At 40.2% G+C, this 24,616-nt stretch overlaps 1 protein-coding gene across 1 annotated transcript; it reads right to left on the bottom strand.

Annotated features, from left to right (window-relative positions):
- Positions 1–6,453: 6,453 nt before the first annotated feature.
- LOC135479869 (uncharacterized) lies at positions 6,454–11,917 on the bottom strand. The gene is made up of 6 exons (XM_064759774.1): positions 11,869–11,917; positions 10,664–10,853; positions 9,069–9,195; positions 8,039–8,187; positions 7,462–7,582; positions 6,454–6,591 (listed from the first exon to the last, which is right to left on the bottom strand). The coding sequence occupies exons 1-6, from the start codon at positions 11,915–11,917 to the stop codon at positions 6,454–6,456; spliced, it is 774 nt and encodes a 257-aa protein (XP_064615844.1).
- Between the last annotated feature and the right edge of the window lie 12,699 nt (positions 11,918–24,616).

Here is a 24,616-nt window from a genome sequence, read left to right as displayed (position 1 = left end):
TCTTTAGTATCTAAATATTTTCTCATTTCTCTGAAACTTTGCGAGTGACAATTATGTGCTTAAAGGCTGAGCAAAATTTCGTCATACTGCATATGCAATCGAGAATATCCAAAATTAATTTACTCAATAACGGACCCATTTCAGAACACTATAGTGCTGTGGTTACTTAATAAAACAGTCAGAACTGTTACAGCACAAATTCCACAAGAAGTACTCGTGAGAGGTACGAGCACGATCAAGGAGTACACTCAAGCGTGCACCAGATACATGTACTATGCCGGCTTGTTGTCCGTGCGCATGACAGTATCGCCATGTACTCTCAAGGACTCTCAGTGTGTTCTAATCTGCTACACTTGTACCTTGTACGTGAAGATGTCTGCCATTAATCCCCAAACAGGTCGGCCGGAGGAGTTGAACAGCGCGGAGAACGAACCAATCAGCGCCAGGAAATGGTCGTCACTGATAAACGTCTGGCCAAAAGCCTGCATCAGACATATCGACGAGAAACATGAGTAGGTTCCATTTATAATTAGCTGCCAAGTGTATATTAGTCCAGCAATGGGTAGCCCAAACTAGCCGACCTCCATTACCTCTAGTAACGGTAGCCCAATCTAGCCGACCTCCAATATCTCCAGTAATGGGTAGCCCAAGCTAGCCGACATCCAATATCTCCAGTAATGGGTAGCCCAAGCTAGCTGACCTCCAATACCTCCAGTAATGGATAACCAAAGCTTCCCGACATCCAATACCTCCAGTAATGAGTAGCCCAAGCTAGCCAACCTCCATTACCTCTAGTAACGGTAGCCCAAGCTAGCCGACCTCCTATACCTCCATTAATGGGTAGCCCAAGCTAGCCGACTTCCAATACCTCTAGTAATGGGTAGCCCAAGGTAGCCGACCTCCAATACCTCCATTAATGGGTAGCCCAAGCTAGCCGACTTCCAATACCTCCAGTAATGGGTAGTCCAAGCTAGCCGACATCCAATACCTCCTAGAGACCAGATCACCGATCATATTTAACCCACCAGGAAAATTTCACTAACCTTTACAACTCATACCCGTACTAATGTTTGGTATACACTGAATCCTAAGTCATCCTGTTCTGAAAATTGTCAAACCCGACACTCACACTCTCTTCTGCCAATAACTCAGCCCTTGACACTTTCGAATAGAAAAGTCCAACCAACGCACGCCATGTTTCTAACTCCAACCTCCGGAAATGTGCGTTTTGGCGGTTTGAAAATTTCTTTCAAACCGTCATTGGATTCCAGTCTAAACAGTCTATCCTTCCACCAGACAGGCGATGTGACGTTAAAAGCCATAAAAACATCATTCATTCATTCAAACATCCAGCTTGTACATGTACATGTACTTTTGCCAAAGGATAGACTTCACAACATAACCCACGTTGGTTTGAAGCGTTGGTGTCAAAAGTTTCAAAGGTTGGATTACTGTTAAATGTTTTATCTATACAATGTTTGACATTTCTAACAATAGGACAGGCTCGAGTTGTACAGTATTGCTGTTCTAGACAGTCATCTGTCTGTCTACCTATAAGTAGAGCACATACCCACTGGGCCTGGTAATCAGTGACTGGTAATCAATGTCAAATAATCAGTGAATCTGGCAAAAAATCAATGATTCTGGCAAATAATCAGTGAATCTGTCAAATAAGCAGTGAATCTGGTAAATAATCAGTGAATCTGTCAAATAAGCAGTGAATCTGGTAAATAATCAGTGAATCTGGTAAATAATCAGTGAATCTGGCAAATAATCAGTGAATCTGGTAAATAATCAGTGAATCTGGTAAATAATCAGTGAATCTGTCAAATAATCAGTGAATCTGGCAAAAAATCAATGATTCTGGCAAATAATCAGTGATTCTGTCAAATAATCAGTGATTCTGTCAAATAATCAGTGAATCTGTCAAATAAGCAGTGAATCTGGTAAATAATCAGTGAATCTGGTAAATAATCAGTGATTCTGGCAAATAATCAGTGATTCTGGTAAATAATCAGTGAATCTGGTAAATAATCAGTGATTCTGTCAAATAATCAGTGAATCTGTCAAATAAGCAGTGAGTCTGGTAAATAATCAGTGAATCTGGTAAATAATCAGTGATTCTGGCAAATAATCAGTGATTCTGGTAAATAATCAGTGAATCTGTCAAATAATCAGTGATTCTGGTAAATAATCAGTGAATCTGGTAAATAATCAGTGATTCTGGCAAATAATCAGTGAATCTGGCAAATAACCAGTGATTCTGGCAAATAATCAGTGATTCTGGTAAATAATCAGTGATTCTGGTAAATAAGCAGTGATTCTGGTAAATAATCAGTGATTCTGTCAAATAATCAGTGATTCTGGTAAATAATCAGTGAATCTGTCAAATAATCAGTAATTCTGGTAAATAATCAGTGAATCTGGTAAATAATCAGTGAATCTGGTAAATAATCAGTGATTCTGGCAAATAATCAGTGATTCTGGTAAATAAGCAGTGATTCTGGTAAATAAGCAGTGATTCTGGTAAATAATCAGTGATTCTGTCAAATAATCAGTGATTCTGGTAAATAATCAGTGAATCTGTCAAATAATCAGTAATCTGGTAAATAATCAGTGAATCTGGTAAATAATCAGTGAATCTGGTAAATAATCAGTGATTCTGGCAAATAATCAGTGATTCTGGTAAATAAGCAGTGATTCTGGTAAATAAGCAGTGAATCTGGTAAATAAGCAGTGAATCTGGTAAATAATCAGTGAATCTGTCAAATAATCAGTAATTCTGGTAAATTAATCAGTGATTCTGGTAAATAATCAGTGAGTCTGATAAATAATTAGTGATTCTGTTTGAGTGGGGGGGTGTTGCACAGTTGAAAACTTACTAACCCCCTTTGACCGAAATTTTGTCTCCTTTCTCTCTCGACTAATTTTGCCATAGTCGCTCTCCTGTGACATGGAAGGTAATTTATCGGGCGACAACTGTCATGGATGGATATAACAGCGAATGACTATACACTGCAATTAATGGAATTAACGATTGTAATCCCCAGCGATTTTTTTTTATATATGTTCTTATGTTCTTTTAGGGGTCTGCTTCTTGGGTGGTGTTGTGTTTGTAGGGGATTCAAGCATTCAATGGGGGCTACCGTGGAAATGGAGGCGGATATACACTTGGTAAAAGTAGTGAACATATGTCTAGGGGGTCAACTGGCCTCTGAGTGGATGACTTTGATCCATATCAGCAGTCAGATTTCTGCAAAGTTTGATCGCGCAACCCTTATCAGTAATTTGACTGAAGTTGTATCAGGGAACGAAGATTACAAGGCCCACAGCCTTCGCACATTTGGGGACAGTGCTGTGAGGCCAAATGTTAACATGTAAGTGTATGGAAAGTTAAGTGCGGAATGTGGCCAAATCTTCCGTCACCCTAGTCCCATATTACCAAAATTGTAGGCTTAACCGGTAACCGCTTACATAATTAGAGACGGCTGAAAACCGGGCGTTTAGTGTTTTACTTGATCACGTCTATATTCTATTCTGGCACGGACACGGAGATGAAAATATGGTCTAAATAACATGCAAGTAAATGCAAAACCTCGCTTTGTGTAGGTTCACAATTTACACATGCTATAAAAAAATGTCTTGTTTTTTAATACAACGAAACACTAAAAATAATCAATTAATTTTAACAGAAAATCTGTTGTCTGGGTGACGCTAGAATGCATTAGGTTGTATTATAACATACGGTGTCGAGTTCACCAAAATATCCCGTTAGTCTAAGATAATCTATACTGGGTGTGCTACATTTAACAGACTAACCTGCTGCATTAACAGAATACATTCTAGCATCACTCAAACATCAAACTTTCTCTTAAATTTAACAAACTATTTTTTGAGAGCACTATAATATCCGGTTAATATGAGTAATACGTTTCTCAGAATATTATCTGAGCCGTCGTCTGTTTGCCACAGCCGCAGTTGAGTGAAGTGCCCGGATGTACGGCCGCTCTCGAATTGTGTGATCAGCACGTACCTTGTACATAGAGGATATGAGGATCGTCCCTTGTCCATTTAACAGGAGAGTCAAGTATAATATCCAAAAATCACCCGTTTTCATCATATCCTTCACCGAATACTGTCTCTGGGATAGACTGAAATGAAGAAGTGCACATATGTACAGTATAATATAGGCTAACGAATACTTTGAGCTTTACGAAGATATGTCTGCAGTACTGCCAGAGTAGTGTTGAATCGTAATCATCCATTTATCCAGTCATTCTTTCACATTTGTTTAAAGTTTCAACTTGAGCTCTCACTAATTTAACATGAGTTTTACAGAAACTTTTTGTACATGTAAAGGTACTGTATATGTGCATCTGTTGTAATGCATTAAGGCAAGCAATAAAAAGGCCTGACTACATGTGTATTTTGTTGCTGTTAAATATGACTAGAATGCAGTGAATCACAACTGATTTGAATTTCGCACGAAAAAGTCACACAGGTTTAAGAACATATAATAATAAACTCCTTCAAAATATCTTGCAACTCTAGGACTTGATCTTGCTTATTCAGTGAAGAAACATGCTACATATCTACCCGGTATTAAGATGATGATGCCGTACTAACCCGACTCAGGGGCTAATTAGGCTAATGATTCAAGAACTGAATCTCGTATATGTTAAGTATCTTGATACTGCAATCATATGGTGCTATCTTCACTCACCTGTTCAAATATTTATACCTTTTTGATATTGTATTTTTTTTATTTCCATTTTTCACTTTAAGTTATGTCAGTGTTATGGATGAGATAACCGGGTGCCCGAGATATACCTGTATCACAACCTCTAGCAAGTTACGGAAGAACTTTCTCACATGTGAGGCTTTATCCCGCATCCCACATTACCTCGCATCAGACAAAATACTCCGGTTTTCATTGGACAGCAACGGTGATGTTTTGAAGTGTAAATTCCCGTATCCATAGGTGTCTGCTGACTAGGTTATCTCCCGTTCTAATGATGCCATTTTCGCATGGTTTAACTGAGTAGCAATGTACTAGATAACTAAGAATATTGGTAAATGGCAAGATATCTTCAGTCAACGTCAGACAAACGCGTAAAACGAATGTCGGTGACTTCTTACTGTGACCAAAACTCTTTACGAATAGTGAGAGCTTTGAATAAGAATAAACGTCTGTCCGTTGAGAGGAACAAAATCATCAAAGTCCATGGCAAAGACCGGGATTCTATTCTTCAAATGCGAGTTAAAACGAATTACAATTTTAGGCTTAAGGTGTATCTTTCAACACGATTTTGTTTAATCAATTGTGTAGGTTTACGGCAAATTGTGCTGTGTGGAAGCCATAAAGTGTTATGCGGGGGCAGAAGAAAAAAGAAAACTGTCTTCAATTTGCATTCAATCTACATTCAATGTCATAATCCTTCGATATAAAACACCCGTGATATGGTTCTTCCGAGAAAGCAGAAGAGAAAAAATTCCCACTGTTTAAAACTTACGTTATATCTGGCCAGTATTTGTAATGCTAGTAATGCTCTATACAATATAAACACATTTACTAGTGAAGTGTGCTCGTCATGTTTGTTTGTTGTAGATATATAAATTTAATGCTCTGTACAATATACACACGTTTACTAGTGAAGTGTGCTCGTCACGTTCGTTTGTTGTAGATATATAAATTTACGTTAAATTTTGTTCTGATATATTAAAGCCAGCCTACGACTCTCTTCTTACTTTGATGATACTTTAATTGGGCAGTGGGGTATGGGGTGGGGATGTGGTGGGGGAGGGATCTTGTGGCGATCTATGATTTCAATGTGTAATTGTGTACATTAACGACTTACACAAGTTTTACAGGAACAATACTTAAGCTCTGATTGCCGCAAACAAGAAATCTGGTGTTATTATTTTTATTCTGGACCAACTCACGTTTTGGATTCATTTTCGACTTCGCTAGTGTAATTCGGTTTTCGTGGCAATTTCTGCAGGTGGATTGCTTCGCCAGTTGGATGGACAAGTTGATGTTGCACGGTAATCGTCAATAAAAGAACGGCCTTGATTGGTCAAAAAATCAGATAGGTCTCCATGATTTTCCTTTCTGCGATCTTGACTGGATGCAGCCCTTGTCCAGTGGCCGAACAGATTCGCCAGTTGACGGACAGACCCGATTGGCTTAAAACAGGAAATAATAGAATTTCAATTTATGAATTTACAGCTTATTTGGACTTTTTAAGGAGGCACTGGTTGGATATATTTTTTTTATTTTTATTAAGATAACGTGAAGATATGCCATCTTTACGTACATGTACATGCATCTTTTTCCTCCAAAATGTGTGGCCGTTGTGTTTTACGCATTAGAGCCTGTATAGGCCTACAGTACACTGTAAATATCTCAAGAAGGTAACGAACATGGACCAGCTCACGTTTTAACGTCGCCGATCACGAGTCCATTATCCTGTGGCAAGATTCCTGAACAAAACTGCTGTTAACTTCTCCCCTGTCGACTGGTTTCCGAGAAAACCTTGTCGTCGTTGTTGAGTCGCTGTCTTCATCGTCTAATGTTACTTCCAAGTCTTCCTTGAAATACAAATCGAAAAACCAAAAAAAGAAAATCGTTCCGAAATAATTTTTAAACACGCTTCGATTAGCTGTTGTGTGGATTTTATACACTTTCCAATTTGACTGGCCACTTTATATTCTGTTCAAAAATTTACCCAGCAAAGACAGAAAAGGGTAATGGTGCTACGGTCGAAATGTGGAAAATCTTGAGTCAAACGTCAATGTTTTTCAATATAGTGTTTGTTGGACATTTTAGGAATAAACTGTGTGGGGTTCTTTTTGAAGACAAGAACAAGATTAGTACATGTAGCTCGTTCCCACGTGGCGATCATCGAGTCGATCTGTCGAATTAGACAAATCGAAAGGAAATAGGACATAACATTCGACAAATCGAATCGTCTGAGTGCGGCTTATGGAATAGACTTATATTCATTCGACCTGTCGTGCTCAAAGGAGTCGATATACGTAAATTTATTTACTTTTGTCTGATTGCCGTTTTACTACGGCGACCAGCAAATATGGTCGTAGGAAACTGAGCAGAGCCCGGGGAAAACCCACGACCATCCGGAGGTTGCTGACAGACCTTCATACGCATGAGCTGGTCTTGAACTGACAGCGACCGCACTGATGAGAAAGCGTCTGAATCATTATGCGTCGCTGGCACGCTAAGAACTCGGCCACGGAGGCCCTCTCGATACGACAAATCGCATCGTGTGAGCGCGGCCTTAGTTAAGTATATTTTTATAATTTTAGTGCAACTGATGACAAGAATAAGAGTTGTAGGTTGGGCGGGTTTCAACTTCTGGATGTGTTGTATAGGTTCGTTTTTCTTTTTTTGTAATCCCCTTGCGCAAGTGTATCCGTCTACAATAATAATTACAAGACTACCTCGGTGGCAGGTGGATCCGATATAAGACAACAGCCGAGGATCTGCAGACCGGCATAAGACCCGGCTAACATAAGGAAACACGTGGGTACTCGCTCTAACACAGCCACCTGGGTGAAATATCTGTTGATCAAATAAATGACACATACAACTAACTTTTAGTGATGTAAAAATACTGCACATGAGAAACCCATATTACCTGCTATTCACTTCATACAGAGCAGTTCATTGTGTTTTTCATTTGTTTTCTTCTGTATTTTTTAAAATCAATTTTAAGGATTTTTTGTGCACATAGCCGGTGTTAATAGTTCCTTGCTTGGAGGACTCGCTTATGTATCTCAGGGACGTCTTTTTCTTAGTAATACAGTTCTAACGCCATTCAGCATACGTACAAGTTATTGGTAGTGGTTTCCCCTGGGTTTTACAGGCGGTTTCCTCAACCGTTAAGTCTGGCCGCCGTCGTGGAGGTGGGATACTCTTTCAAGAGATGTACTATGTACATGGCGTTTAAACACCAAACAAACAATAACAAAGCCAAAGTTGATTTTCTACTTTCATATGTAGTAAAAATATTCTCACTTTTCGTTGGATTGGTTTGATATGGCTTCATCTGGGGTAAGGTTTTCCGGATTGATGTAGATTGTCTGGATCTGGTTTAAAACAAAGGCACCAGCCCCGAAACCCATCTGCACCAGGCCAGTCACTAGACCCTTCTTGGCGGGCAGCCACTGTAACGAAAGGTAGACCTTATACCGCTTGGTGCTTGTTTGTTGTTTTTTTTTTTATTTGTTTGTTTTTTATATAAAGTCGGCGGTAAGTTTCATGAGAGGGAGAAGCTCACGACCTTACATATATTCATTTATTTATTTCATTTGGCATTTGACGCCGTACTCATCGATAAAAGGCTACTCGACAGGCAACATGCACGTGCATTGTCGAGCCTTTATTGAATGCATCAACGAATAAATGGATAACCATAGCTTAACGCCATTCACGTTAAACAGTATTGCAGCCATACCGTAGCGAGGACATGTCTGTATACGCAGACATTATGATTATTACCTTGTTTATTGCCAGCAACATGAGGGAATACATGCATGTAAAAGTGTATAGAACTGACGATTTAAATCTCATCACTATGGGGCTGGCACTGTACAAACACCCCGTGTGTTGCAGAGATTTAAAGGCTTGTAAATGCATCATCACCCACACACCCAAACTTATATTGAGTCTACTTTTCCGCACAAATGTGCACTGGTAATATTTGTTCTCAAACGGTCGTCACGCAAGCAGCACTTGAGTCACGAAACGGCCAATGGACACCTGTCCAACTTTCAGGAGCAGGACCTGGACGCAATTTTATGGACGTCAAGTGTTCCTTTCCCAGCTCATGATGATGACGTCACACTAAAGACAGTACAACGTTACAAAAGAAACTGATATATTGTACCATTGAAGACGTTGCTCTGCAACCCATTTTTGATGTAACAATGGCTAAAGGTCCTGCTTCTCACTACAGCCATCTCAAGGGATAAAAAAAAATCTGCGGCCTTCCCACTGTCTTAGGAAACTACGATTAGAATCCTACATATAAAAACATTGTACTCACTTTCATCGCACAGGCGAACGCTGGGGTATACGCTATCCCGAGGCCAACCCCAAACAGAAAGCCGTAGGTGAACAGTAAAAGCCAGAACGACTGGTCGATGGAAAAATAAGTGACGGCAACTCCACAGCTGTAAACCAATAGGGAAAAATGGAAGCAAATCACGCAGATCAGCCTGATACGTACTTAAGTTTAAAAACATTTTTTAAGAGATGACTGAAAACATCAGGGCAACATTTGATTCTGAAAACACATACAATTATTTGTAAGATGTGTCTTCTATAAATACTTATTTATTTATTATTGATTGACGTTTAACGCAGTGCTAAAGAATATTTTACGGATATAACGGCGCTTAGGTTTTGGGTGGAGTGCCTGTAGCAAACGACCGACTTTTCGGCAGGTAACTGGCAAACCTCGTGACCTAAATCCGCTGACGGAATAGCCAGAGTGGCATTCCAGCACGAGACCTCGTTGGTCAACGGCCTGTCGAATGCACCGAGCGTGTACTTTAATCATTATGGAAGCGAAGAGGCGACTTGTACCTGACAAGCATAGTTGTGGAAGACAAGATGTGACTTGGCGTAGATGGCGGGCTACACAGTATACATGACAAAGATAATTATGGAAGAGGACAGGTGCCTCAGTGCACACGACAGGGATAATGATGGAGTAGAAGAGGTGCCTCAGTGTACATGACAAGGATAATTATAGAAGAGGAGAGATGCCTCAGTGAACAAGACAAAAGTAATTATGGAAAAGGAGAGGTGCCTCAGTGAACACAATAAGGATAATTATGGAAGAGGAGAGGTGCCTCAGTGTACACCACAAGGATAATTATGGAAGAGAAGAGGTGCCTCAGTGTACATGACAAAAACAATTATAGTAGAGAAGAGGTGCTTCGTTGTGGACGGCAAGGATAATTATGGAAGAGAAGAGGTGTTTCAGTGTACATGACAAGGATAATTATGGAAAAGGAGAGATGTCAGTGTACCAATCAGTGTACATGACAAGGATATTTATGGAAAAGGAGAGATGTCAGTGTACCAATCAGTGTACGCGACAAGGATACATGAATTGTGAAAGAGGAGTTCGTGTGTGCATAGCGAGAATAGCTATGAAAGTGAAGAGGTGCATCACCGAAAAAACCCGACTGCCACATTGTTATTTATGACCTCATATTACACATGGATTAATGCGTTGAAACAGACATTCGCATGCCAGCCGTCAACCAATGAGGACGTTCCAGGTCAATAATTTCCCAAAACGACGTATAAGACAAACCATCAAAGAACTAAGAACTAAAAATAGGACGGAATCGTGAAAAGAGAAGCATTCAACAGGTTCCAATGATGTTGGGAAGACGCAAGGTATGTTCTAGGCTACTGAGTGAAATCAGTATTCAAATCGCGTACCATCCTAGAATATCAGTTGGCGATAAGAAAATATGTATCTCAGTTGCGAGAGTCCTAGTCCCGAGACTATCATGTCTATTGGAGCAGTTACAGGGATACAGGTTTCATATATACATATAAGTATGTATGATTTATCTTGCGTTTATCGACACACATAACCCCTCATCATAAAATGAAGCCTACCTCATCACACATCCACCGATGACGGTTGTGACTCGTGTAGAAAACTTGAGCTGCAGACCACCGCTGATGGCCATACCCACGGCCTGACCTGCCAGAGCCGCCGACTGTATCCAGATGGCGCCTGTGTTCCGAAGGTCCTTAGACTGACTATGGATACGCAAGTACGATACCATGTACGGGATCATGTTGCCTGGAACAGGACGACAGGTAACTAAGGGTATGTCAGACAACTATTGGTGAATCATGTTTGTGAATGTGGCTCTGGCGGATCGTTAGCTACATGTTTTCAGTTAGCCAGCATCGCCCCCTTAGCGCCAAGATCAGAATTAGTGCCCAGGGCTGTGCCCAGTTTCCTCCGACCTTAATGCTGGCCGTCGTATGAGTGAAATATTCTTGAGCGCGGCGTAAATCCCAATAAAATAATTAAATATCAGTGAAATTTTCCTCAGTGCTGCGTAAAGCCCCAATAAAATAAATAAATAAATAAAAAGAATTAATGGTCCTGTCAGGTAACCGTGTGTAGGGGTCGTTAAAGAAGAAACGTTAAAGATGCTGTTCCAAAACAACTTAAAACATCACTCCCCAAAGGAATATATAAGACATGAAATAGATATGATAAATAGGGGTGGCTACATGTAAGAGAGAAGCCCTTGTCCATGTCCAATGCAGGGAAGAGATTTGATTTTCTAGGCATGCAATCCGCTTAAAATCTCAGAGTCGTAGTCTACAAATAATGTTCCAGATCGGATACACATAACGGTGTCTCCGTCGCATTTGGATTGCAAATTGTTCATAAACTAAGGGAGGCATTTGCTCTGGTGATTGTTAGATCGATGTTGTGGTAACTTTTTTTAATCCAAAGACTTCTGTCTTGACTCTTGGAAATATATATAAATCATTTTTTAAGAAGTTTGGTAAGACTTGTGAAGTGTGCGTGAACTTTACGAACTGACATCGTTGTTTAAAATAAGCAAACAAAGTCTATTACCCCATCACTTTCAATGTTCATTATGTGTTTGAAGTCTATTTCTCTATCCGTCTATTTGGAAATAAATGCTAAATTGGGCTCTCTTATTTCTTCTACTTTTAAATAACTTTTCAGGTAACACATTTTTTATGGGAAAACAAATCTTATTTTTTTTACTTTTAAGTAACTTCCCGAGGAACACAGTTTTTAATGGCGAATACCCACTGTGCATTCTCACCCATAAGAGGACTTGAGGACCAGCTGGGGGCTGACTTTTCAGGTAACATGGTTTTTTTTATGGGAAAACAAATCTTATTTCTTCTACTTTTAAATAACTTCCCGGGTACAACAGTTTTTAATGGGAGAGCAAATCTTATTTCTTCTATATTTAAATAGCTTTTCAGTTAACACAGTTTTCAATGGCGAATACGCACTGCGCTTGCCATATACTGAAGGCCTGTTTCGAAAATGAAATTAAAAATCAAGCCAAGCATACCTGGGATGGTGCACTTGAGAGGTATTTGAAAAGAAAAAAGGCATTGAGATATGTTTTGATATGGAAAGCATTCAGCCTCGACAAAGCCAGTCTACACGCATGCAATATTAAGCATAGAGTCTATAGGAATTAGGGGACATGCTTATGCATACGTGTAAATTTTAACAGGCACCGTTTGGGTATATTCATTTTTACGAATCAAAACAAAGAAGACAAAATGTCAGATCAGAGTCTCGGGCAAGTCTGCAAGGCTATCCAATCCACCGAAGCCCGTCGTACAACGGAGGCAATTCACAAGGTTAATATGGACAGAGCAGAGAAATATTATATGCACATTTAGATTCAGGCACTTGAATGAAAACATCAAATCATAGTATTGACCATATATATAAGTTAATTCGCAACCAAACAGTTGTGGTATGTATTACTGTATGGGGATTTGTCGGACTCCATGAGGAGATAACTCTTTGTGCGGACTAAATTATCTCCCTTGATTGCACATTTTTACATTACTAAAAACATGTGCACTAATTGCGATGGAATCTGACACGCATGTGGTTAGGCTCTTTCGTTTTCATTAATCTGGGAATAAATCCCAACAGCTTTCACAGGCCAAGCTTGTCGCGTGACTAAGACAATTAATCACAAATTTAACTGTGGTACAAACTTAATGGCCACGCTGTCACATTGTTTTTCACGTTGACATCACCTTGGCCTCTCTTGGTAGCTTCGTGACCGCTCAATATCCCTAGACGTTATACCACGCGGGTTACGATTGTCACATTGTGTGTTGTTTTTGACGTTGTCTTCAACGCAGTTTGTGACGTACTTCTGACCTCTCTTGGTAGTGTCGTGACCTCTCGTTGCCCTGAGACGTCGCGTGGGCCACTGTCACATTGCTGATAGTCTTTATCGGGACGTTGACGTCGTTTCAGAGAAATTTATCTAGATTTACTGGTTTGAGGGCATTTAATTGCTGATTACATGGAGAAGGTGTATTCTTATAAGGGTAAGTATATGCCTTTGTATACTGGTAGTTGTAATTAATGTTGCGATTTCAGTTAAAATTGCGACACCCAGGCCAAACCCTTAATCCTATAAGCAATGTTACAGTGACCAAACAGGATTCAAGTAGATTGACGTTCTATGTATGTAAATGTGACTTGGTAGAGGTGTTTGTGCTATGATTAATGGCGTGCTGCTTGTCTCTTCTAACTTAAGGATTTGAAGGTGACATATAAACCACACACATATAAACCGCCTAGGTAGCCTAATGGTTAGAGAATTTGCCTCCAAGCCTCAGACCTGGCGATCAAACCCAGGTCGGGTCATACCAAGGATTTTCAAACTTGTTGCTGCCTCCCTTGGTGCTCAGTGCTGAAAGGTTAGAGCAAAGAGATATGACTGGTTGACCCGGTGTCAGTATAATGTGGGGTGTTATGTCTGGTGTCTTCGGCAGTAATCCAGTGGCGGCAGCATTTTGTGAACATGGACTCGCTCTTTTATAAGAAGACACAATAAATGTACAGTCATATCACTGAAAAACTATTAAGTACGACATAAATCTCCACGCATACATACGTATTTGTCTGCTATGTGTAATGCATTTAACACTGTATATAATACAACTATGTATACTAGTGAAGCTTACTTGTTATGTTCCTGTGCAGATACCACTAGATGTATACATTTTCGACCACCTGTACGTTAAAGTTTATACTGATATATTAAAGCCGGCCTACGTTTCATTCTCGTGTTACTTAAATAATATTTTGATGGGGTGGGGTGGGAGGGGAGGGGGTGGGAGGGGAGGGAGGAACTTGTGGTTATCTATAATCTCAGTGCATATATTAAAGACATGTCATCTGTGGTGTAGGATATTTCATTTATACGACGGCGGCCAGCATATGGTTAGCGGAAACCGGGAACACCCCGGGGATAACCCACGACCATCCGCAGGCTGCTGCCAGACCTTCTCCCGTACGGCCGGAGAGAAAACCAGCATGAGCTAGAAGAACTCACAGCGACAGCATTGGTGAGAGGCTGCTGGATTATTACGCTGCGCTAGCGCGCTAACCAACTGAGCCACAGAGGCCCCTGATACTTCCAGTGGCTGCAGCACTTTAGTACTGCGGCATGAACTCGCCCTGCCACAAGAAGACGCAGTATATGTACACAGACCTAATGACTCCACCTCGTCATATGACTGAAAAATGGTTAAGTATGACGTTATACATACATAAACACACACACATTTACATGTAACAGCTTCCTAGATTACTCACACAATTTCCCACTGTGTAACATACAGTATTTGAAAGCTAAAATGTGAAGTAACGCTCATCTTACAGACAAATGCAAAACCATGCGTAAAATACTTTCATCTATTTTTCTAGATATTTTTTTGAAGCTTGTTGAAAGGTATGAAAATATTTCAATACCATGGTTGGCATTATGAGCCATACAGACGGGATCTAGGAACTCTGACGTCACATCACATTTTTCCTAATGTTCACCAGGAACTCTGACGTCACATCACATTTTTCCTGATGTTCACCAGGAACTCTGACGTCACATCACATTTTTCCTGATGTTCACCAGGAACTCTGACGTCACATCACATTTTTCCTGATGTTCACCAGGAACTCTGACGTCACATCACATTTTTCCTAATGTTCACCAGGAACTCTGACGCCACATCACATTTTTCCTAATGTTCATCAGGAACTCTGACGTCACATCACATTTTTCCTAATGTTCACCAGGAACTCTGACGTCACATCACATTTTTCCTAATGTTCACCAGGAACTTACCACATCACATTTTTCCTGATGATCACCAGAAGGAAGGAATTTTGGGGGAATTTTTGTTATCAGTAATCTTTTACTCATAGGTAATAAGAGCTATTTCAACATTCAGTGTCGTAAATAGAGTTGAAAAAACTTCTTGTAACGTCAGAACTCCTAAGCTTTGATAGTATGGTCCATAAAGCCGACCCTAGAATTCAAATGTTTGAACGCCTTTAACTCTTTTCACAAAAATCTAAAAAAAAATAAATGAAATTATATTTATGCTTAGTTTTATTTATTTATTTATTTATTTATTTATTTATTTATTTATTTATTTCATCGGTGTTTTACGCCGTACTCAAAATATTTCACTTATACGACGGCGGCCAGCATTATTGCATAGTTTTAAGTGGTCTGTTTACTTCGATTTATTGAGGTCTTTTCCTTTAAATGTTACAAAAGTGTTTATGTATCATTACATGATGTAGAAATTCGGATGCCCCCCCCCAAAAAAGAAATTGCATCTCATTATAAAGTTTAACTTATCAATGTCAAGATGAACGTCTTAAACACTATCTTTCAATCAGTACTGTTGACCTCAATTTAAGACAACATTGTAACTTTACGGTTTTAAAGGTGCTTATTGACACCTCGCTGAGAAATGCATTCTTTAAACTCTCTGTAAAACAATCAAAATAGTATACATGTACATGTATAAAAGATGACGTTGTATCTTAAAGCAGTTCGTTGTCATATGACTGAAAAATAGTTAAGTACGACGTTAAATACCAAGCACTCATTCCCTTAAAAGAGATGAAAACATAAAAATGATGCCAAAATCAGGCGAAAGAGTGTCAAAACTAATAAGCAAATATGATCTTTAATGCTTTTGAGGATTGTTTTTGTCAAGAAAAAAGGGTTTTTGAAAATATTTTTGTATGGTGGGTATCTGGGACTTTTGGTATTTATCGTTGTTGCATAATAATGTTCTAAATAAGGATGTGATGCTTGTCTAATAAATTTATTTGAATGTAAATTTGTTGTTTATATCGAAACATATCCATTTAACCTAAATTATAATCATATTTATGAACATATTAAAAATAAAAATATGATCTAAATTGAGGTTTAATACATTTGTTGGCTGAAAAAACAAATTATAGTGCAAACAGATCTATTAAACCTGTGTTACATCCTTATTTATAACATTATTAATCAAAGGCTATAAATACCAAACGGTGGTCCCAATTACCCACCATACAAACATTATTTTCAGGTGTGCTTTTCTCCTTAAGGAAAAATGGGAAAAATATTGAAGACCACATTTAGGAATAACTTTTCGCAGTCTTTAATCTGAATTTTATGTCATTTTTATGTTGTCTCCATCTTTAACTACTGTTTCGTTTTCCTCGGATGTAGTTTTCTTTTTCCTTTTTCATAACACAGAAATGGCAGATCCAGGTGTCGATCAAATACCCAATGGCAGTAGTTCCGAGAAGGACCTCATATCGACTGGAACGTTCTCAGACAAGGATATATGGGCGGATTTCGAATCGGCCATAGAATTGTGCCATGAGCCGAGAAGACAAGATGAGAGAACAGAACCGAGACAACTGTGCCAATGGAGCAAACTCCTGGGTAGAATTAGGGGTAAGCAAGAAAGGAGTTCTAGGAACGCATGCACAAAGGGGAAGTTTTCTCATGACAATAACGAAGAAGAGAAGATCTGTTCTTCAGGTAACGTACGCAAATCGACCTTGTTGAAGTCTAAGCAAAATGTAGAGGAAAGCTGCATTATTGTTTCAAAAAACGGGGGCGCAGGCTCCACGATAATGGCAAAGAAGGTGCAGGCTCCGGGATAAGTTTGCCACAGGTGATCTCCGATGACGTCATTCAAGAGCAAAGTCAAAATATTGTTCATACCACAAAACAAAACCCAGTCCTTCTTTCCTAGTGACAAAATCTCACGGAGTCCCAAGGTGACACCAAAACACAGCTGCATCACTACAGGGAACGTTAAGGTGACTAATCAGGGTACAAGGAAGGAGAATGTCACAGGTCAGGATATAACAAACGCCAAGGTCACAAGTCAGGATACAGGGAAGGTCAAGGTCACTAGTCAGGAAGACCTGGACAAATCTGCATATAATCACGAACAAGATTATTCCAGGCCGAGTCCAGTGATGACCAGGCCTATTATTCCTCTGATTTCACGGACCACGAGAAGCCGTTCGGATTCGGAATCACGTGCTTCTGGCCGGAAACTGAGGCGGTCACCATGCCCTTGTGTAACGTGCCCAGAATGCTGGGTCTGGGCATGGACGAATGGCTGACCCCTACACACGGCTCCTATGACCTCTCGGACACCTCGCTCAGCGACTCGGCGGAAGAAGAGGAAAGTGTCACGTCCAGCTCAGATGAGGAGTTATCTCCCAGGAGTGAGTGAGTGAGTGCTTGGGGTTTAACGTCCTACTCAACAATTTTTCAGTCATATGACGACGAAGGAATCCTTAGGGTGCACGTACGTGTAATATGCCTCCTTGTAGCGGGACGGATTTCCACCGCTCTTTTATTTAGTGCTGCTTCACTGAGACGACTTACCGAAGGCAAGTAAGCCGACAAGCCCGAGCCATTATACTGAGACGGGTCAACCAGTCGTTGCACTATCCCCTTCATGCTGAACGCCAAGTGAGGAAGTTACAACTTCCTCTTTTAAAGTCTTAGGTGTGACTCGATCCAGGATTGATCCTGGATCTACCGGTCCCGGGATGACCGAAAATCATCGCCAGGTGGCGATGGAAGAGGCCAGATGTGATCAGTTCGTAAAGTTGGAAAGTTCCGGCTCTCCTGGCGGGCAGCATATCCGCGGACAGCTACCTCAGCCGCGTAACCAATTCCCATGGAAAGAGATTGGCAAAGGGTGTAACCCCGCCACAAAATTCTATTTTCAGGCCGATATGCCGTGTGTTGAAGAACCGCGCGCTGAAACACTGCTTTTGGACCGGTGCGCTAATGCGTTTACCAAGCGTAAACCCAACGCCTCTACCGTAGTTCAGTCGATCAGTACCTCCGTAACAGACGAAGGAAAGCCAGGAGTAGCCAATCGGAAGACAGAGCTATTACAGATGACAAGCCAGCAAGTCCATGCGTCACAGTAAACAGCCAGGCGAAAATTAGTTTACGTCAAAGATTCCGGGAGACAGTAAAGCACGTTAGAGAAAGGTTTCGGTCTTTTGCAACAATGTGAACGGCATGCTATCAAAAACACATTCAACAAATGTCCAAAGAATTGTGAGTTTGAATACGTGTGCATGCAAGAGGCTCCCAAGAAAATTGAATTTTACATGTGACATGTGCTCATCATTTTAGTCTGGATATACAAACGTCACCTGCTGTTTTCCATATTGTTCGTTCTGCGACCTCTGCTGATCATTTTAGTCGGGATATACAAACGCCAACTGCTGTTTTCCATATTGTTCGTTCTGCGACCTCTGCTGATCATTTTAGTCTGGATATACAAACGCCAACTGCTGTTTACCACATTGTTCCTTCTGCGACCTCTGCTGATCATTTTAGTCTGGATATACAAACGCCAACTGCTGTTTGCCATATTGTTCCTTCTGCGACCTGTGCTCATCATTTTAATCTGGATATACAAGTGCCAACTGCTGTTTGCCATATTGTTCGTTCTGCCACCTGTACTCATCATCTTAGTCGGGATATACAAACGCCAACTGCTGTTTTCCATATTGTTCCTTCTGCGACCTGTGCTCATCATTTTAGTCTGGATATACAAACGCCTACTGCTGTCTTCAATATTGTTCCCTCTGTGGCCTGTGCTCATCATTCTAGTCTGGATATACAAACGCCAACTGCTGTTTGCCATATTGTTCCTTCTGCGACCTGTGCTCATCATTTTAATCTGGATATACAAGTGCCAACTGCAGTTTGCCATATTGTTCTGTCTGCCACCTGTGCTCATCATTTTAGTCGGGGTATACAAACGCCAGTTGCAGTTTGCCATATTGTTCTGTCTGCGACCTGTGCTCATCATCTTAGACGGGATATTAGTTTTGTATTCTTATGCTTCATCAAGATTTAGCGAGAATAAAAGGCAAGAAAAATGTGACAGAATCTAAACGACGTGAAAACTGCATTCCGAAAAGGGGAATGTAGTGGGAAGTAACAACATGGTGTATCCACGCATCTATATGTATGCAACAAATGGCCTCCACGTCTCTGACAAAACAGTAATGTCCTGAACAATAACATTGCACCTTGGGCTCTACTAAAACTTCCAGACCTTGTAGTCTGCTCTTACGTTACTTCATATGTCATTATGCACAGCGCGCCCCGCATTCGCATCCTAAGATGACACAGAGCGCCTCACATTCGCAGCCTAAGATGGCACAGCGCGCCTCACATTCGCAGCCTAAGATGACACAGCGCGCCTTACATTTGCATCTCAAGACGGCACAGAGCGCCCCACATTCGCATCCTAAGATGACACAGAGCGCCCCACAGTCGCATCCTAGAAGATGACACAGAGCACCCCACATTCCCATCCTAAGATGACACAGAGCGCCCCACATTTGCATCTTGAGATGACACAGAGCGCCCCACATTCGCGTCCTAAGATGACACAGAGCACCCCACAGTCGCAACCTAAGATGACACAGAGCAGCCCCACTTTCGCATCCTAAGATGACACAGAGCTCCCCACAGACACAGAGCCACATGGACAAAGGGAAAGAAATCCTTACCTCCTGTGATCATAAACTGTGCACGAAATATGCCAAATCTACATTGACTATAGCACCAGGTCTGTCCTGACACTTACATATCTATGTGCATGTTCTTGGATTGCTGTGAAATATGCTGTAAATAATTTTTGCCTTCTGACTATGATGTCATTATCTACGATGCGGCTTGCCTGTTTTCACATAATAACGAATTTCGAGCATTGCTATATTTGGACAGTTCTCCTTTTCTTACCATGTTGTTTTATCTTTGTAATACTTCACCTATTGTACATATTGATGGAACTATTTAAATTAAAATCTTACAACGACAGCATAATACTTATTCTATTGTTTTAACTATACCATTCTTTGCCCAGTGAACAGATATCTCAGTGAAAACCACGTGTAGCACTCTGGCACGTTCTACAACGTCGCACGCGGTGTCAAGCACATTTTCCAAGCTGACGTATCTCTTCACCGTATATAGTCCAGGACCCAGCTTCACAAAACGGCATAGGTCTACGACATTTTTTTATCGTACATTTGTCGTATGATATTTTGTACGTCACTATTACCGTACCATTTGCCTATATGTGCGATTATCATACATGTATCCCAGTTTCACAAGGATATCCTTCATGTACGATAATTGGACATACAGGACAATGGCACCGTAACAGTAACGTACAAAACGGAGTACGACAGATGTACGATAAAAAACATCGTACACCGCTTTGTGAAACTTGGCCCTGGAATTTTCGTCAAGCCCAATTGGCGTCCTCTTCGTGAAACATGCACCTATGGTCTCTGATTGACTTATTTACTTTCTCACTTACAAACTTGATTAGGCTGTATATAAAGCCGTATTGCGGACAGTCTCATTTGTCTGACGGCGGGCAAGCATATAAATGGGGGAAAATGGACAGAATTGCTTAATTGCTGTTTGAAGCTGTACTCATGAATAATTCATTACTAGGTCAGGTGTACAGGTGGAGAAAACTGGATTTGACCCTGCAACTTTGCTTGTAAGTAGCATGTTAACTCCTCCCTATATACCACATTACAATGTCCCATAATTAACTATAATAACAATATAGGATAATTCTTTTTCAAAGAGATTTTACTAAACAAGACTGGGGTCACTTTCTTGTCATTTTAAACAGCTGTGTTTACTATGAATGTGGGAACTTGGTAATCATCTGTAAAATATCTCGTGATAAATACATAGATGAACTTTTGACATTCTCTTATATTGCAGATTATAAAAGCTAACATTTTTTCAAGTTTTAAATGCCGTAAAATATGAATGCCGACATCTTAAAATAGTACGACGCGTATTAACTGCTGGCAGGTTGCAACCGAATGTTAGATTACACGATTTGTAACAATGCGGATCACAACACTTAAAATTGGTAAATTACACCATTTTCTAACTTTGTAAAGTTTTCATTTTCTAACGCTTTAGAAAGTGCCCCCACCCCTTCACCTCCCCCCACCAAACACCACTGCCAAAATGTTATAGATTTATATTATATAGATTGTTATATAGATAAAATTATTAAAATTACGTCTAATTGGATCAGTTTTAAGTAGAGAAATCAAATATCACCATCGTGTTCTTAAACAATATATGCAGACAGTCAAGTACGGTATGCCACGATCTTGTCTTGCATGATATCGTGTCATTAAATATGCATGTTTGGGTTTTTAAGCCGTTCTGAATAACTTTTCAGTCATTAGGTGTGTATACATGCACAGGTATAGGTCGTACGTGGGAAGGTCTTCCAGCAACCTGCGGATGGTCGTGAGTTTCCCCCGGGCTCTGCCCGGTTTCCACCCACCATAATGCTGGCCGCCGTCGTATGAGTGAAATAATCTTGAGTACGGCGTAAAACAACAATCAAATAAATAAATAAATAAATAAATAAATGCACAGGTATATACTGTCTTCTTGTGGCAGGGCGACAGGGCGAAAATGCTGCCGCGTATCATGCCCTAGACACCAGGCATGACACCCCAACCAATCACATTATAATTATATAATAGCATGTGCATTAATTATTATATCACTCATCCAATACGAGTCGGTTATATATGCTGCCAAAACTACAGGTACTAGCAACAACGACGATTAACACAGCAATGGGAAGCTTGCCTGTCCACAAGACACCCAAAAGAAGAAACATACATTTAATTTGCTAAGCCACATCTCACAGATCTGATTTGATTGGCCACAATAATATCGGATTAAGTGCATTATTCTTGATTGCGGTGTAAACCACCAGTCAAATAAATAAATAAGTAAATGTTTTCATAAGCGTTCCACGAAGCTCTTGGGCCGTTTGCCCAGCCAAACGTTGTTTGAGGACCATTTGTCTTCCACCAGTATGGTATGGATATCTGTACGTTATATGCAGGGAGGACCGCTTCGGTGGCTTAATGGTTAGGGCGCCCGCATCGTAGTCGGGAAACTCGGGATCAAACCCGCGTCGGGTCAGACCAAAGACTTCAAAAACGGTGCATGCTGCTCAGCACTTTCCTTTCAAGGAAACAGTGCTAGCTGGCTGTCACCATACCCAGTTGACTGGGTATGGTGTCATGTCTGGTGTTTTCGGCATGATACAGTAGCGGCAGCACTGGCGGCATGCACTCACCCTGCCAAAAGGAGGCACACACAGTGTACCTACACACACAAAATCACTCCGCGTTGACTGAAAAAATTGTCAAGTACCACCTTAAACCCCAAGCATTCATTCATATGTGGGGAAGGTTGAGACTGAGTCTATAGTTTATCCGGGTTGTCTTTTCCACCTTTAAAAAGGTGGCCGTCTTCGTAGAAGTGAACAATTTTGAGTATGTAGACGGTGTAGCAATACTCAAATAAATACACTAATAGATATGCTGTGGCAATCCGGGATAATGGATGCGATTCTCTGATGTTATATCCTGTACCTGCGCTCAAGGGAACGATTGACTAAAATAATAAACATTAAATCAATAAGAATATCCATTTATCCACACTTACCTATGGTATATATTGTGCCGAGTGACAGATGGACAAGGATTCCCCCCAAAATGGCCAGATACGCTCTTAGGTTCGACTTCCCAGGCATTTCCGAAACGATGTCTACAAAAATTGTAAACATACACTCACATGTGTATGAACGTGTACGTTTACTGTAGATATAGGCCTATATTTTGGTCATCCACACCATGGCAGTATAGAAAGTATACCTCCACAAGCCCAATTCTCGTGTGTTTTTTTTTATAAACCTTTGTTTGTAGATAATATATACATTGCGACCAAAATTTAATTCAAGGGCCAGCGTAAGCTCTAAAATCGTATTTGAAATTTGACCTTACAATGGGTTTGTGGAATGCTCTTCTTTCTTTTTCTTCCGCACAAGAAGTAGAAATCTCTTTCCTCACATAATATTTATAATAAAGCCAAAATTTAATGCAATGTGGCTCTGCAGAAATGTACCCAGAAAGCCTTACGAAACGCGCAGAACTGACACCGTGCTTCAGTAAGGTTGAAGATGAATAAAGCCAGAACAAGTATATCTGAAGTGTCAAACAACAAAAATCTTTGGTACATGTAGTTTCCGTATTTTGATGTGAGCTGGGGCTGTTTTCATGAAGCTCACTTAGATAAGTAAGCCCTTAACAACCATGACAATGTACATGTATGTTGTAGATATAAAGCTCACTTAGATAAGTAAGCCCTTAACAACCATGACAATGTACATGTATGTTGTAGATATAAAGCTCACTTAGATAAGTAAGCCCTTAACAACCATGACAATGTACATGTATGTTGTAGATATAAAGCTCACTTAGATAAGTAAGCCCTTAACAACCATGGCAATGTACATGTATGTTGTAGATATGAAGCTCACTTAGATAAGTAAGCCCTTAACAACCATGACAATGCACATGTATGTTGTAGATATAAAGCTCACTTAGATAAGTAAGCCCTTAACAACCATGACAATGTACATGTATGTTGTAGATATGAAGCTCACTTAGATAAGTAAGCCCTTAACAACCATGACAATGTACATGTATGTTGTAGATATAAAGCTCACTTAGATAAGTAAGCCCTTAACAACCATGACAATGTACATGTATGTTGTAGATATGAAGCTCACTTAGATAAGTAAGCCCTTAACAACCATGACAATGTACATGTATGTTGTAGATATGAAGCTCACTTAGATAAGTAAGCCCTTAACAACCATGACAATGTACATGTATGTTGTAGATATGAAGCTCACTTAGATAAGTAAGCCCTTAACAACCATGACAATGTACATGTATGTTGTAGATATGAAGCGCACTTAGATAAGTAAGCCCTTAACAACCATGACAATGTACATGTATGTTGTAGATATGAAGCTCACTTAGATAAGTAAGCCCTTAACAACCATGACAATGTACATGTATGTTGTAGATATGAAGCTCACTTAGATAAGTAAGCCCTTAACAACCATGACAATGTACATGTATGTTGTAGATATGAAGCGCACTTACATATTAATAACTATAGTCAACTTAAAACTAAGTACGCTTCAGAAAACATATTATGTCTTAACTTTCGATTTGAATTCAAAAGCTCATAACAGAAGCTGGGCCCAATTTTAGCGCCATAAAGTGTTAAGGAGTTAAGATAAAGTCAGACGTAAGACAGCCTTCGGTTACACAGACATGACGTCATGCAGTGGAATTTTGCCGACATGACGTCACAAAACGCTTGATGCCGTGTTCTTGTGTGGGGTAACATTTGACGTGACGTATGAAAAACATCGAACCCTGCAAAATATGTATACATATACCTTGGTACGTGTAACTGGTTTTTATAATTCAGGACATAAATCCCCCGATTAGGTACATGTACACCGCACAAGGAGGTACTCACGTGTTCAGGTGTTGTTCACCCTAATGTACAACTATGTGGA

This window comes from Liolophura sinensis, chromosome 12 (genome assembly GCF_032854445.1).
Source record: "Liolophura sinensis isolate JHLJ2023 chromosome 12, CUHK_Ljap_v2, whole genome shotgun sequence".
In the NCBI taxonomy this organism is placed as follows: Eukaryota; Metazoa; Mollusca; class Polyplacophora; order Chitonida; family Chitonidae; genus Liolophura; species Liolophura sinensis.
Note: the sequence above shows the minus strand (reverse complement) of the source record. Positions and strands in the feature narration are given on the sequence as shown.